General features: G+C 38.8%; 1 protein-coding gene across 1 annotated transcript; it reads right to left on the reverse strand.

Annotated features, from left to right (window-relative positions):
* Positions 1-951: 951 nt before the first annotated feature.
* On the reverse strand, positions 952-14,081 carry LOC129889064 (uncharacterized). The gene is made up of 4 exons (XM_055964177.1): positions 13,329-14,081; positions 11,009-11,673; positions 10,686-10,789; positions 952-1,833 (listed from the first exon to the last, which is right to left on the reverse strand). Exons 2-4 carry the CDS (start codon positions 11,614-11,616, stop codon positions 1,256-1,258), a joined length of 1,290 nt encoding a protein of 429 aa, XP_055820152.1. The 5' UTR covers positions 11,617-11,673; positions 13,329-14,081; the 3' UTR covers positions 952-1,255.
* Positions 14,082-18,250: the final 4,169 nt, after the last annotated feature.

The raw sequence follows: 18,250 nt of genomic DNA on the forward strand, positions 1-18,250 counted from the left end.
GACATCCGGTATCTGGATGAGAGAATTAACGGTTTTACCACCAGTGTTCAGTCTCCGACTCCGTCGACAATGGAGATCCGTTATCCGGATGAGATAGCCAGTGTTCAGTCTCCTTCACCGGAGACAATGGAGATCCGTTATCCCGATGAGATAATTAACGATTTTAACGCCGGTGTTCAATCTCCTGGGCCGGTAACTATGGATATCCATTATCCTGACGAGAGAATTAATGCTTCTGTAGCTAGAGTTCAATCTCCATCGCCGGCGACAATGGACATCGTTTATCCGGATGAGAGAATAAATAATTTTACCACCAGTGTTCAGTCTCCGTCACCAGCGACAATGGAAAGTAACATGAACGATTCACGGTGCACGTTTGGAATTCCGTTGGGAATGGAAGGCGGAGATCTACTTTGTCTGGCGAGTAGTCCCCAGACTAGCCACCTACAGGAGGAGGAGGAGCTGATTGACGAACACGTGGCTGTTCATGCACCGTTTGATGTAAAGGATGAGGTAACTGAGGGAGTAAGTCAATCTGTGCCGTTGATCTCAGAAGGAGATAGTAGGATGAATATTATTGATCAGAATCATCAAGATCATTTAAACATTGCTAATGATCTCTTCTTTTACTTCTAGATTTTTTTTTTTTGCATATTAGAGAACCTCTCTCTATTGTACGTAGAAAAACAATTGTTGATTACACTTCTGAATGAATCGATTCATTTGTTGAACATCATTTCATGTTTTCTAATTTTTCAATTCAGGTTCCCTTTGATTAGAGAAATTATCAACAGATAATCACTATTTCACTGCTTCTCTTTTTCACTTCTTCATTTGTGGGAATGGGCTATATATTTAGGGGTCGTTCAGATTTATGATGTTTATTTATTCACGTATTAGTTATGTGAAATTGTAAAATGAAAACCAAATACCGTATTTAATGTACTGTATTTTATACAAAGCAACTAAAAAGCTACTTCTGAAACATCGTATTAATCATGTTAGTTTTAATACATACGACGAACAAGTCGCTTCCTAAGCAACAACTAGACCACCTCCTAAAGTATATTACAAATATAATGAGTCAGTTTATACTGTATGGGCTCGTCAAGGGTTAAAATGGAAATGAAGCACATTCTCCGGAAGACAAGTACATGTAGATCAATCTGTACAGCAAACCAAGTTGTTACAACAATCGGAAGAGCTACAGTGGCTTGGCTTTCTTCATCAAGAGGAAATCAGTACAACATATATATCACCAGGAATGGCTAGCACTTCTTCGAAGCTTTCTGCGGAAGGGCCTGCATGTTTCGATGCTCAGATCAACTGCAGCTGCAAGAGCCATGAAAATGGCAACATCCTCCACGCAAGTCACATGTCGCATGGCAAGCTGCACAAGGGGCTTGCTGCATTTCCCTTCCCCTTGCACCCGACAGCTCATGACAAACCCACTTGCTGCAGGACTTAGTGCCGCAAAGGCTCCACTGACTCTTGGACTATGCAATGGACTCGATGCTGCTCGAACCTGTCTGTCCGTGTCTATGTAGAACTCCCCACCCTTTTCAGCGCTGATCAAGATCTCAGACATAAGAAGATCCCCCCATTCCTGACCCTCGGTTAGTAGATGAAAGCGACAGCAAATGGAGTCTCTGATCCCACGTTCACGCCATGCTTCAAGCTTTCCCCATGGATGCCAACTTTCAGGCATGCAAACATCAGAACGAACAATCAACCAAGCTCCTGGGTTGGATCTGGCCACCCAATCACGACCTGTTGACGGTACAAAAGGAGTTGTTATGAAGGCTGCTGCAACAGCCGAGCCAGAGAGATCATTGTCACGACCCAAAAACTGAGGTCATGATGGCACACATCTCAAAACCCAATCTGATGTGTAACCCTAAAAATAAAACTCATACAAGACTCCCAAAGGGGAAAGTGATGCCACGATTTAAATAAAAAGAAAAAAAATAAAGAAATTATCCCAAAACCTGGTGTCATAAGTATAAAGAGCATCTAATACAAGGTTCGAATCTGAAGATACAACATAAGTCTCTGAATGATACAAAAGACTGAAAAATAAAGATAAACTAGTGACGATCCGAATTCTAGGACCTCACCACTAATCTGAGAATACACAATCCGCTAGAATATTAACTGCCACGTGGGGTACCCCGACTAGTATCTGCATCAAAAAGGGACACAGAAGTAGGGGTGAGTACAATTCACATGTACTCAGTAGGTTTTAGCTGACTGAGTATAAGGAATTAATCAAACCTATGAAATAAACTAAGGAACGCTTCCACCTGCATACAGAAAAGTCCCACTTCGGCATCGGTGCTGCCAGTTTATATATATATTGGCGCGAGTAAAGTAAACCCATAATAACAGCTCATAATCACAATTAATCAGATAATTCAAGCAGCACAGATATCAATGCAATGCAATGCAATATGATGATGCAATGATGTGGTGGTACGGTGGAATCAAGACTATCGCACAGCCTGTCGTATACACCTGCCGAGCTGTGCTACCAAGCAGGACCCATGGGGGTCTCGCAGACCATATACCTCAATCACAATATCTCATTATCCTTGCCACCTCCTCGTGGTCAAGGGATCACAATGCATCCACTACCCTGCCGGAAAACTGCCTCGGTCAGGGACTCAAGATACAAAGGTTGGGATCAAAATGTATCCACTACCCTGCCGGAAAACTGCCTCGGTCAGGGACTCAAGATACAAAGGTTGGGATCACAATGCATCCACTACCCTGCCGGAAAACTGCCTCGGTCAGGGACTCAAGATACAAAGGTTGGGATCACAATGCATCCACTACCCTGCCGGAAAACTGCCTCGGTCAGGGACTCAAGATACAAAGGTTTAAAGGTGTTTCATTTTCTTTCTCAAAAAGAATTTCCATATTTCTCAACTTCCCATGTTTCATGATATGATGAATGAGGATGAATGCATCAAAACACATATGCATGGAAGTAATAATCAACTCACATGTGGTATAAGGTTCAAAGTTCTCAAAACTTAACCTACACATGCTATTCACCCTCAATAAATAGTAACGGGGAGAACACACTTTCATTTAAATATTCACCCCTTTCTCAACAATATTTCAATACTCAAGTATGCTTAAAACCCCCAACTCAATCTCTCAGGCGGCATCACAAGTCAAATAATATACTCAAGCCTCTCTCTTAGGCAAATCATAATTCACATGCTCTCAAAGCAAATAAGATAACAAATAAGGCCCCCACACGGGCTATGTAATACAAATAAACCCCGTCACGGCAACACATTAATAAATAAGCCTCCACACGGACATCACAATATATATAACATTCTCAACTCATACTACAACCCCATCCCAAAGTCTATAACATATGAATGACTAATTACCCCATCTCAATCTCAAAGAAAGATAGCCAAACCTACCTCAATTGCCGAAGCCGCACTCGAATACCTCCACCGGACAAGCAACTCTCGAATTCAGCGCCCGGAATGACAACCCACTATCAACAATGAAACATACACGTCACAAGGAGTCCAATGACACCCATATTGATAGGTTTCGGAACCGGGGGTAAAATGGTCCAAAAATTAACTATTTTCGAAAAGGGTCAAATCTGGAAATTTATTGAACAATCCCATTATATTGGTAATAAGGAACTCATGGTTGAAAAACCCATAAAAATAGAGCTCAAAACGAGTTGGAAATCACAATTTTCCTTAAATTCGGATTAGGGAAGAAACAAGGATTTTTGGGGTTTGAAACTAAAATTTAAGAGTTAAAATCGTCAAAAACTTAATGAAAAAGGAAGGTTTTAGGTCAAAAATCACTTACCCAACACTTTGCCTCGAAAATCTCTTCTCAAATCACCTCAAGGAGTTCAAGAACTCAAACAAATGTTGAAAACAATATTGAAATGGGAAGAAAGGGGCATTTTCTGCCCAAAAAGTTACTGTTAACGCGTGTTACTGTTCACGCGTGTTTTGTACAAATTTACGAAAATCACCCTCAAGGTCATTACAATATCCACCACTAAAAAGGATGTTCGTCCTCGAACATAAGATAAAATAAAGTACCTGGGGTCTCAAAAAGCTGAGGGTATCGAGCCTGCATATCAGACTCTAACTACCAAGTCGCCTCCTCAGCAGGCCGATGCTGCCACTGCACCTTGACCGAAGCGACCTCCTTGGTCCTGAGTCTACGAAGCCGCCTATCTAGAATAACTGTCGGCTCCTCCTCATAAGTCAAATCCGGACTCAACTCTACCGCATCATAAGAAATCACATGAGACTCATCCGGTATGTACTTGCGAAGCATGGAAACATGAAACACCGGATGGACAGCTGACAATTTAGGGGGTAAGGCCAACTTATACGCCACTCCACCTACTCTCCTCAGGATTTCAAACGGGCCAACAAACCTTGGGCTAAACTTGCCCTTCTTTCTGAACCTCATCACACCCTTCATGGGCGATATTTTAAGCCACACGCAATCACCCACCATGAACTCTAAGGGACGAACCCTCCTATCAGCATAACTCTTCTGACGACTCTGAGCTGTCAATAGTCGACCCTGAATCAAACGTACCCGCTCCACAGCATCCCTAAGTAAGTCAGTATCCAATGCATCAACCGCAACAGAATCAAACCATCCAATGGGTGATCGATACCTACGACCATACAATGCCTCAAATGGTGCCATTTGAATGCTGGAGGGATAACTGTTATTATAGGCAAACTCTGCTAAGGGCAAGTGTTGGTCCCATCGGGCACCAAAATCAATCACACAGGCCCTAAGCATATCCTCCAACACCTGAATAGTCCGTTCAGACTGACCATTGGTTTGGGGATGAAATGCTGAACTCATCTCTAGCCGCGTACCCAAACCACGCTGTAATGCCTTCCAAAAGTGGAAGGTGAATACTGAACCCTGATCTGATACAATAGAGATAGGCACCCCATGCAGCCTAACAATCTCACGAAGATAGATCCTAGCTAACTGATCTGCATTGTAGCTAGTCTTTACCGGAAGGAAATGGGCTGATTTGGTCAATCGATCCACAATCACCCAGACAGAGTCATACTTACCCAATGCCATGGGTAATCCAGACACGAAGTCCATAGTGATACGCTCCCATTTCCACTCAGGAATGGGCATCCTTTGCATAGGACCACCCGGTTTCTGATGCTCATACTTCACTTGTTGGCAATTTAGACACTTAGCCACAAAATCAATAATGTCTCTCTTCATGCCACACCACCAATAGTGTTGTTTCAAGTCATGAAACATTTTTGCCACTCCCGGGTGAATCGAATACTTGGAACAATGAGCCTCCTCTAATATCATACGTACCCATTCACTAACCTTGGGCACACAAATGCGACCATTAATCCTCAAAACTCCTTCCAGATCAAGAGAGGATGATTTTGCTTCACCACTCAACACTTTGTCTCGAATGGCCCTCAACTTTTCATCTTCAAACTGGTGTGTACGAATCTGGTCCATCAAAGTAGACCTAGCCTCCACAAAGGCCAAAATACCATGATGTGTAAAAATATCAAGTCGGACCAACTGTCTAGCCAATGACTGAACCTCCAACGCCAAAGGCCTCTCTACAGCTTTAAGAAAGGCCAAACTACCCATGCTAGATGCTTTGCGACTTAGGGCATCCGCTACCATATTAGCTTTTCCCGGATGATAAAGTATGGTAATGTCATAGTCTTTCAATAACTCTAACCACCTACGCTGCCGCATGTTCAGATTCGGCTGAGAAAAAATATATTTAAGGCTACGGTGGTCAGTATAGACCTCGCAATGCACTCCATAGAGATAATGCCTCCACAACTTCAGAACAAACACCACCGCTGCTAACTCTAAGTCGTGGGTAGGATAGTTCTTCTCATGTACCTTCAACTGTCGAGAAGCATAAGCTATAACTCTACCTTTTTGCATCAATACACCACCCAAGCCGACTCCCGAAGCATCACAAAACACAATAAATGCCACGCCCTCCTCGGGTAAGGCTAGTATAGGTGCTGAAGTCAATAATTCCTTGAGCTTTTGAAAACTCGCCTCACACTCATCAGTCCACTGAAATGCCACGGTCTTTTGAGTTAGCCTAGTCAATGGGGCTGCAATAGAAGAGAATCCTTGAACAAACCGACGATAGTAGCCTGCCAACCCAATAAAACTCCGAATCTCGGTAACCGAAGTAGGCCTAACCCAATCACGAACCGCTGCAACTTTGGTTGGATCAACCATAATACCATCCTTGGTCACTATATGACCCAAGAATGTCACGGACTCAAGCCAAAACTCACATTTGGAGAATTTTGCATACAACTTCTCCTCTCTCAATCTCTGAAGGACTGTCCTCAGGTGCCTAACATGATCCGCCTCATTCTTGGAATAAACCAAGATGTCATCAATAAATACGATCACAAACGAGTCCAAATAAGGTCGAAATACCCGGTTCATCAACTCCATAAAAGCAGCCGGGGCATTAGTCAACCCGAAGGACATAACCACAAACTCATAATGCCCATAACGAGTCCTGAATGCAGTCTTTGGGATATCAGATTCCCGAACTCTCAACTGATGGTAACCCGACCTCAAATCAATCTTTGAGAACACCGATGCACCTTGAAGCTGGTCAAATAAATCATCAATGCGAGGGAGAGGATACTTGTTCTTGATAGTGACTTTGTTCAACTGTCGATAGTCAATACACATCCTCATAGTACCATCTTTCTTCTTCATAAATAAAACCGGTGCACCCCACGGTGATACACTAGGTCTAATAAACCCTTTCTTCAAAAAATCTTCCAATTGTTCTTTCAACTCTTTCAATTCTGTCGGAGCCATCCGATAAGAAGAAATAGAGATGGGTTTAGTATCATGCTCCAAATCAATCACAAAATCGATATCACGGTCAGGAGGAACTCCCAGCAAGTCTGTAGGAAATACATCCATAAACTCTCTCACCACCCTCGTAGTCTCTATATGAGATGACTCCGTGGTGAGATCACGTACATGAGCCAAATAAGACAAACAACCCTTATCCATCAAGCGACGAGTACGAATATAAGATATCACCCCCTTAGGATACGAACTCGGATTACCCTTCCATACTAAGCTAGGTAAATCGGGATAAGCTAAGGTCACGGTCTTTGCATAACAATCTAATATAGCATGATAAGGAGATAACCAGTCCATACCCAATTTCACATCAAAATCAAGCATCTCTAGTAAAATCAAGTCTGCACGGGTCTCTCTACCCGAAAATATCACCAAACATCCCTTGTATACCCGATCCACTACTAAAGATTCACCTATTGGGGTAGAAATAGTAATAGGCACAATAAGGGACTCACTCACATAATCAATACCCACATCGAAATAAATCGACACATAAGAATAGGTAGACCCTGAGTCAAATAATACTGACGTAAAATGATGGCAAACCAGAACAATACATGTAATAACCACATCAGAGGCCTCTGCCTCAAATTTACCTAGTATAGCATAGCATAATTAATGGTCACCCTTAGCCTGTGAACCACTACAACCACCACCTCGAGTACTCCATAAAGCACCTCAAACAACTAAAACTGGTGTATTGCAGACAACTTGTGACCCTGGCTAAATAGAAGAAGAATCACATATTTGCCCCTTATTCAAACTCACCATCACAAAACAACCTAAGTAAACTACTCCCAACTCATCATAGGAGGACCGACAGGTCTATGAGCAAGAACAGACCTCTATCACTTCTTAGCCATTCCCGCAATTATAAAAAGAAATAAGACATTCCATGTGCCTTCAAGATACCCAATTTTGAACAACCTGTCCTGACACTTGGTCAAAAAGATATAAGCCTTCTCAACAGTGATAACCTCAAACTTGGGAGACAATACCCTGACGAATCTCTCCAAATCTCTTTTGCTCCTAAGTAAACATAGCAACGCTAGAAGACATAGGTGGAACCACAGATCTCAAAGGAATCCAAAGTGGGCTAATTAGATATCTAAAATTTGAAATCTAACTATCAAAGTCTAACCGACCATCTTCCATACTTTTTTTTTTGTTGCTCCACATCTTCATACTCATAATCAGGCTCGAATAGGCATCACTAAATCATCCTTAAGCAAGAGCCGATATTTCGAACCCGACAGTTACTTTTAATGCAGAAGGAATAGATCAGAGGTAAATAACACTTGATATGAATAAATCGCACGAAGGGAGTAAAAAGAAAGAAATTCTCCTATTAAGTATCTTGTAGCCTCTCGAAGATAAGTACGGACGTCTACGTACCGATCCGCAAGACTCTACTAGACACCCTGCTCTTTAACTTATAAGACCGGTGAACCTAGTGCTCTGATACCAATTGTCACGACCCAAAAACTGAGGTCATGATGGCACACATCTCAAAACCCAATCTGATGTGTAACCCTAAAAATAAAACTCATACAAGACTCCCAAAGGGGAAAGTGATGCCACGATTTAAATAAAAAGAAAAAAAAATAAAGAAATTATCCCAAAACCTGGTGTCATAAGTATAAAGAGCATCTAATACAAGGTTCGAATCTGAAGATACAACATAAGTCTCTGAATGATACAAAAGACTGAAAAATAAAGATAGACTAGTGACGATCCGAATTCTAGGACCTCACCACTAATCTGAGAATACACAATCCGCTAGAATATTAACTGCCACGTGGGGTACCCCGACTAGTATCTGCATCAAAAAGGGACACAGAAGTAGGGGTGAGTACAATTCACATGTACTCAGTAGGTTTTAGCTGACTGAGTATAAGGAATTAATCAAACCTATGAAATAAACTAAGGAACGCTTCCACCTGCATACAGAAAAGTCCCACTTCGGCATCGGTGCTGCCAGTTTATATATATATTGGCGCGAGTAAAGTAAACCCATAATAACAGCTCATAATCACAATTAATCAGATAATTCAAGCAGCACAGATATCAATGCAATGCAATGCAATATGATGATGCAATGATGTGGTGGTACGGTGGAATCAAGACTATCGCACAGCCTGTCGTATACACCTGCCGAGCTGTGCTACCAAGCAGGACCCATGGGGGTCTCGCAGACCATATACCTCAATCACAATATCTCATTATCCTTGCCACCTCCTCGTGGTCAAGGGATCACAATGCATCCACTACCCTGCCGGAAAACTGCCTCGGTCAGGGACTCAAGATACAAAGGTTAGGATCACAATGCATCCACTACCCTGCCGGAAAACTGCCTCGGTCAGGGACTCAAGATACAAAGGTTGGGATCAAAATGTATCCACTACCCTGCCGGAAAACTGCCTCGGTCAGGGACTCAAGATACAAAGGTTGGGATCACAATGCATCCACTACCCTGCCGGAAAACTGCCTCGGTCAGGGACTCAAGATACAAAGGTTGGGATCACAATGCATCCACTACCCTGCCGGAAAACTGCCTCGGTCAGGGACTCAAGATACAAAGGTTTAAAGGTGTTTCATTTTCTTTCTCAAAAAGAATTTCCATATTTCTCAACTTCCCATGTTTCATGATATGATGAATGAGGATGAATGCATCAAAACACATATGCATGGAAGTAATAATCAACTCACATGTGGTATAAGGTTCAAAGTTCTCAAAACTTAACCTACACATGCTATTCACCCTCAATAAATAGTAACGGGGAGAACACACTTTCATTTAAATATTCACCCCTTTCTCAACAATATTTCAATACTCAAGTATGCTTAAAACCCCCAACTCAATCTCTCAGGCGGCATCACAAGTCAAATAATATACTCAAGCCTCTCTCTTAGGCAAATCATAATTCACATGCTCTCAAAGCAAATAAGATAACAAATAAGGCCCCCACACGGGCTATGTAATACAAATAAACCCCGTCACGGCAACACATTAATAAATAAGCCTCCACACGGACATCACAATATATATAACATTCTCAACTCATACTACAACCCCATCCCAAAGTCTATAACATATGAATGACTAATTACCCCATCTCAATCTCAAAGAAAGATAGCCAAACCTACCTCAATTGCCGAAGCCGCACTCGAATACCTCCACCGGACAAGCAACTCTCGAATTCAGCGCCCGGAATGACAACCCACTATCAACAATGAAACATACACGTCACAAGGAGTCCAATGACACCCATATTGATAGGTTTCGGAACCGGGGGTAAAATGGTCCAAAAATTAACTATTTTCGAAAAGGGTCAAATCTGGAAATTTATTGAACAATCCCATTATATTGGTAATAAGGAACTCATGGTTGAAAAACCCATAAAAATAGAGCTCAAAACGAGTTGGAAATCACAATTTTCCTTAAATTCGGATTAGGGAAGAAACAAGGATTTTTGGGGTTTGAAACTAAAATTTAAGAGTTAAAATCGTCAAAAACTTAATGAAAAAGGAAGGTTTTAGGTCAAAAATCACTTACCCAACACTTTGCCTCGAAAATCTCTTCTCAAATCACCTCAAGGAGTTCAAGAACTCAAACAAATGTTGAAAACAATATTGAAATGGGAAGAAAGGGGCATTTTCTGCCCAAAAAGTTACTGTTAACGCGTGTTACTGTTCACGCGTGTTTTGTACAAATTTACGAAAATCACCCTCAAGGTCATTACAATCATGTATCTTCACATTCCATCCTTTCCTCTCTCTATTTCGAATGTCGAGTTCAGAGCCATCAAAAGAGCTAGACCAAAAGTTACTCAATGGGTCTCGCGGAGATACTCTGCAAGTTCAAGGCAGTAAAAGATATTTACATAGGACCAAAATCATCTTTGGCAAGAGGAATAATAGAGGAAACAAGAGATGCAGGAGAGTAAAAATGAAGCAACTTAAAGTGTAAAAACTAAAGAAAGAAATGCTCGTCTTAATGTATATATCCCTCATCCATGTCTAAGACATGAAGGAAAGAACTCATCCATCTATAAGAGTGCAAAAAATGTACCGGTCTTGGCTAAATTTGCAACTAAAAATAGGTTGCTTGATGGTTCCTTGAAGCAGATCAATTTGAGGACTTAGTTTGGTCTTATTTTCAAACTGGAAAATATATCTTGGATCAGGATCTAGCTTCACTCTCAAATGAAGCTCTGCTCCAGGATTTCCATTCACCCACTTGTTCTTGCCAATGTGTATCCAGCCATTGAACAGAATGACTGGCCTTCCATTACCCCACTCAGGACTTACTTCCAACTTAAATGTCCCAATCTGCTGCCTTTTAATACCAATACCGCAGTGAGTTCCATTGCGTCCTGTGAAAACAACTATCTCTAGACATGCATGATGCTTTAATAAACATCCAGGTGCCAGTAATGCTTTCAAATCAGATTCTTGAAGATAAAAACTAGAGGCGATATTGTTAGTATCTGGAGAAGTTTCAGGAGAAGATACCAATGGAATCAGTGCTGTCTGCACAGGGAAACCTCGAAGACGGATCTCGCACACACAAGGAAAAGATAATGCACTTCTCCATGATTTTGCACCATTTAAAGTTGTTGCAGGCACTCTCAACCCCAGTGACCCAATTGAGAGCCTAATGAAGGCCTGAGGATTCATTCTGGTCAAAAGACCACCATTTGTTCTATAAACTTTTATCCCACACTTTATAAAATCCTGTTACATTAACAACAGTAATCAGTGTGTATTCTGAACAGGCATCATACAGTAAATCTCATTGACCAAGTGAATTAGCTCAATTTATATTGTTTTCCTACAACTTTACTCAGGAATGCTAGCCATTCATGTTTATATTGGTTGAAAAATTAAGAAAAATGTGTATAGAAATCATTCTGTAAGACCTGTCACAGGCAAGAATTACATACTTGAGACGAATAATTTCTATAAGTTTGAGGTAATCTGAAGTTTCACAACTGATACAACATAAATATATTGAAAAATAAACATGCTTCATAGTGGCACACGTGTTTTGAAGTTTCAAGTTGGTCATTTTAAAAGATTGGAAATACAGTCGAGCTGGCCACATCATAGATAGGAAGAAAGAAGGAACAATAGTTGTGTTTCGTTACATTATCTATACAAATAACACAACAAACTATCCTCACAATCAGCCAAAACTGATGATCATTTGAAACACGAAGTTTCCAGATTATTGCATATGCAGATATGCTGCAGTTTTTGACATGAATATTATCAGTATATCCTGCTATCAGCTACAACTGACTTTCAGCTTTATTAGGTGCATTCTCCCATGGCAAATGAACAGATGAACATGCAACTGAGCAAACCCAACCTCTTTTTTGGTAGGGATTGCCTGTTTTGGTTCCTATATCATTACTCTTTTCTGGCTAGTTAGCAATTTTAACTAGCACAACATAGTACAAGGAAAATAAGGAATTTCTCCTGACAGATAGCTATCATAACTGATAAATTCAAGAAGAAATTGACAGTGAACACCTTTCAGAACTAGACAAATAAAATATCAATATATCCTGTAAACAGATGCAGCAAAATATTTAACATTAAATTTCAACAATAAGAGGATTAAGCAAAATAGCTAACTAATTTTCAACCAAAAGTGTGTGTTTATACAAAAAATGTTTATAACCATATGGAGAACTAAAAGTGTGTGTTTATACAAAAAATGTTTATAACCATATGGAGATTGGACTAGCAAAATATGTGCAGAAATAATCTAGTAAATACTGTAGCCAAGAGGTGAAAAACACATCGAAAGACGAAATATCATAGCCATGTAATCCATAAAGACTATGCGAGTATAACCCCTTCCTTTTGATGGACTTTTTGTGTAATTCACATTTCTCCAGTAAAATGTGGTTACACCTCTATATAATGCAATACCACAACTTTTCTGCACATTTTACCATTGCACGGAATACAGCTGTAGCCCGACATGCAAATCTCTCCTTTGATTATTGACAAATACACAGAAAAGATACTTGTCTATCAGACCTTCCAAGTAGCAGGAAAAGGAATGCATCAATGTTTATGGAAGAATGGATACTCATCATACAGGTCTAAACTTCATTATATATATATATATATATATATAGCCTGCTCACTCAATTCCCTACATGCCTACAACCACAATCCTCGAGGGCAGTGGCAAAGCCAAAAGTTCTGGTAAAGGGATTAAAAAAAAAAATACAAGGATGACACACTTGGGATTTGAACCTACAACTTAAAAGTAATTTAAGAACCCCTTTTACCACTACACTAGAAGTTTCTCTTATGTCAAAGGAATTCCACAACCTATATATATATATATATACAAAAAAGATTGATCTTACCCTATTTGTGCAGTGTAATTTTCCAACGAAGGAGACTCAATTGAATCCCTTTCCCGGTAGGTAGTTCCGCCACTGCTTGAGGATAGCAGCCAAGAATGAAAAAGTAAAAGAAAAACCTTATAATCAAGAAAGACTACAACCCATATGAACATTAGCTAAAGTACCAAAGTCACAATACCTTATGCAAACTAGCCACTTCTTGAAGCTATCAATTATGAGCTGTAAAAGTAAAATCCTAAGTTTCGTAACTGATGCATTACTCTGTCTTTACTTTCCTCATTATTTCATCTTCTTCACCAAAAATAAGGTAGAACCTTCGGTTAATCTGAGGTATGCTGCATTAGTTTGTGCCATCACGGGGGAGAAGTTAAAAGGGTTGAATAAAGCTTATGTTAAGCTATAATTCCTATACACTCAAAAACTTGTGTATGTACTTCCATAATAGTAATAAATAATGGTACTAAAGTTATCCACCAAGTTTATATCACTATCCAGTTTACCCTAAAAACTTCAAGTTATCCACTTTTGACTAAAAGCTCCATGTTTGTTTCCTTATACACTTAGAAAAACTCCATTCTTTTCCCACCTATACATAATGAACCACATCTAGTATATTTTTTAGTCTCCATTGAGATACAATACATATAAGGATGCAGGGTCGGAGCTAGCAAGGACCCACGGGTTTATCTGAACCCATTTTTATGTATGTATATATATATATATATATATATATATTAGATGTTGAATCCTTCAACTTCTTCATGTGTTTATAAAAAACTCCTAAATAAAAATTCTGGCTCTGCTCTGAATAAAAATACAACAACAACAATAACAACAACAACCTAATGAAATTTCACAGCGTGGGTCTGGGGAGGGTAAAGTGTACGCAGACCTTACTCCTACCAAGGTAGGACGGCTATTTCCGAAAGAACCTCGGCTCAATAAAAGCATAAAAAGAGATCAGATAAGGCTAAGAAATTCGAAGCGATTTGAAAAGCAAATAACCAAAGCTTTACGAATAAAATAACCTTGTATATTTAGCAGTCAAAATTTCCCCAAACTGACGATAGCTTCTCATGGAAATTTCCAATTGAATTACCATTCCACTAAATACACCGTCCCATATACAAAAAAAAAATTAAAATTTTAGTGCTTCACGTTACCGTTGCCTTTAAAAGTTTCAATTTTTAGCCATTAACTGTGCTTGACGAGTTTAAACAAGAAGTATACATTGAAATAAGCCCAGCAACTTGATTTTTACTCAAAACTAAAAGAGACAAAATTAAATATCATGGGTTAGTTAAGAGATGAAAGAACAAAAAAGAAAAGGAAAAAAACCACACCAACTATATATAAAGCTTTTTCGAAGCCACTTTTGGAGCTGAAATTCTTTAAAAGGCCTGATAAATTTCTCAATAAAAATTTCCCAGCGCAGAAAAATTTCAATTTAAAAAAACTATACCAAAAATCCCAAAAATTTCCAAAAATTCAAGGTCTCCTCTCTCATCCTAGTAGATACAATTATAATAATCCTTCAAATAATAATAATAAAAAAAAACACTCCAAGAATATAATGTATAGTGTTCATGGATCAGGGGAAACGCCATATATGGATATGTGGTAAGTGTAGAAACATACTCTATGGAAAGAAGGGGAGAGAAAGGAGACATGGCGGGGTGCTTCATCATTTAGAACGAAATAGGCGGAGAAAGTAAAGGAAAATTATTGATTTAGTGCTTACAATAACAGACAACGAACGTTTCTACCTGCCTGCATATTTAATTGCATTATTAAATTGAATTAAATAGAGTATAGTAATCATATCATATGAGTAATAATTTCATTTACTGACCGGTCTCTTATGTTTATCGTTTCTTTGATTCATATTAGTAGATCATTTTTCAATTTATATGATACTTAAAATTATAAATATATGAAAAAAGGTATAAATTTTTTTCTAAATTTGTTCCGAAAAATTAGTTACATGTTTAAATTATCATGACAATTTATTACATATTTTTACTATACAAGAACAAATTTATTTACCCCTAAATTGACGTGACAAAAAAATAAATAAAAATAGAATCTAAACGCATCTTTTAGAAATTAAAGTTAAATTTTTTTTATAATCATCTCTCCACCCCGCTCATCTTCTTCTTCACACCTCTTCTTCTTCATTCTTTATTTTTCATTACTACCTCAAAGGCCAAAGCACAATTTTTTTCTTTTGATTCATAATTAAGCTAATTTTTATAGATTTGTTAGTGAATAATTGTATTATATTTTAAAAAATTAATTGTTAGAAAATAGTCGAACTTTTGGAATTAATTAGACGATAACATGAAATGTGAAATTTTTTACTAAAGGAAGAAGTTGAAAAGAATTTTGGATATATATAAGTAAATCTTAAGTTATATTTAGGTGATTTCGATTGATTGTTTCTATCTTTTTCATTTTTTGACTTTGTTAAAGAAATTTTGGTTGTTAATCAATTTTTAAATTTGATGGTAATGACAGTTTTATGGGTATGTGGTTGTAACGGACCTGTTTTCGTCGTTATAGATAAATCAATGGTGGGAGAGTTTGGGCCAGAAAGCTTTTCAGTAGTAGCTTAGATTTTTTGAGTCTAGGCCAGATTGGACGAAATCTGAGTTAGGTGAGGTCTAGGGTAATTCAGTAATGAATGGAGGATTAAATTATGAGTTTGATCATTTGAGTTGATAGCCAAGATATTAAGGAGCCTATACGGCTTTACAAAATCGAATTCGGGCAAGTCCCGTAATTGATCTTGGCGTGAAAGAGTTTTTTGAATGTCAAGAATTGAGGGTGTGTTGCAAAATGGGGACTTCGGACTCAATTTTGGACTTTCTGTCTCCGTGCAACCCACCATGGCGGGGCCACTATGACGGGTTGGTCCCATCATGGTGGTCCAGTCGCAGATTTAACAGGTAAAAGTTCCAAAAATGGGATAATTTCTGCAGTTTCGTTTTTGAGAGCTAAGGGGCGACCTATTGAAGTTCCTTTCAGTTTTCTACCAATTCTCGAGCTAAAGGTAAATTAAATACTCCCCTAATTTTTATTTTGATTCTTAAAACCTAAAATTCATGGTAATTATCGTAGGGGTGGGTTCTTAGCATGAATTTAATGGTTGAAACAGCCTTAGTTGGGTGATAGGATCAAAATTTTGGCCAAAAGTTAGTATTTTGATATAGTCCGGCTAATTTAGGTCATTGTTCATTGATTGCTTTTGTTCTTTATTTTTTTAAACCAAGAACAAATCAAGAGACTCTGAAAAGGGAAAACTCAAGTTTCTTAAAAGTATTCAGGCTTGGTTTTGAGGTAGGTGATGATTTATTTCCCGTATATGTTATGTTTGCCTATTAACTGCATTATTAGTACTGCATACATGTATATGAATAGGAAAGGATGAAATGAACCTAATGAAATGACTATTCGTGATCAATTACATGCAATGAACCTGTTACTTAATTCTGCAAGTGTATGAACTATTCATTATTGATTGTGATTGTAGGTATTAGATCGGGTATCATGCCGGTACATATTGGATCGGATATCACACTGGTACATATTGAATCGGCTATCACGTTGGTACATATTGAATTGGGTACCATACTGATACATATTGGTATGAGTTTCACGCCGACACACTAACTATTGAAATGGATGTCACTCCGACACACTAACAGTTTGGGTATGAGTTCCATAAGAGGACCATTTTGACTGTTGTATTTGAGATTGACATTGTGAAACTGCATATTGCTCATGAAATGGTAATTTGGTAATATTTTCTGTATATGCCTTTTTTTACTATGTTGTAGTTACTTGTATATATTTTACTTACTGAAATGGTCGTGTGATCGTATCAGTACTCTATTATTGTGTGTACTGATACTACACTTGCTCTTTTTTTGTTGAGTACAAGGCATCTTCAGGCGGCTACTGACAGACCTTAGATAGGAGATCGTTGATTGTTGGATTTAACGGTGACACAGTTCTTTCAGACCGCCGTGAATCCATGACTATTTCCAGACTTTATTTATGTTTATCATTTCAGGGTTGTATCCCCTTATCGTAGACATTTTAGTTAAGAGTGTTGGTATAATGACTTTCGGGTTTTAAAGGTATTTTTTGCATGTTTTAGTTTCATTATATGAGTTTATGGGAACTCAACACTTTTCTTATTTAAACCTGTTTCCACATTTTTAAATGTTTGTTTATCTTAAGTATGCTTAGTTTTTGGGGCGTAGTATTGGTTCTCCCATCAGGGTTTAGTATGGGTGCCACTCACGTAGATTTGAGTCATGACAAAGTTGGTATCAAATCCTCCCTAGGTTCGTCGATCTTATTGTACCAAAACGAGTCTAGTAGAGTCTTGTGTAAATGTACAAATATATCTGTACTTTTCTTCGAGAGGCTACAGGACTTTAGAAAATCTCTCTATCTTTTTCTCCTTCTGTACTTTTCTTCGAGAGGCTACAAGACTTTAGAAAATCTATCTATCTTCTTCTCCTTTCGTGCTATAACTTAATTTCAATTAGTATTTGGTGATCCAAATTGGTATCTAGCCACTTTAACTCTCTTTTCTCAGATGGTTAACACATGGTACAACAACGTCAGGCTAGTAGCTCCAATCAATGAGCAAATAGAGGAGCCAGTAGTGAGAAGACGTGGTCGAGGTAAGGGTAGAGGCCGAGGAAGAGCAGCACCCACCATGGGTGAAGCTCAAGCTGAGAATGTTTCAGAAAAGGCCCCTTCTGCACCAAAATTGAGAATGTGGAGATTGAGATTGAGATTGAAGAGGATGTTAAACTAGAGGAGGATACAGAGGATGAGGCTGCAGGACTTCCCCCTTTGTACCCAACCATAACTTAGCAGACTTTTACTTTTTTGAGTGGGTTTGT

Source organism: Solanum dulcamara, chromosome 5 (genome assembly GCF_947179165.1).
Source record: "Solanum dulcamara chromosome 5, daSolDulc1.2, whole genome shotgun sequence".
In the NCBI taxonomy this organism is placed as follows: domain Eukaryota; kingdom Viridiplantae; phylum Streptophyta; class Magnoliopsida; order Solanales; family Solanaceae; genus Solanum; species Solanum dulcamara.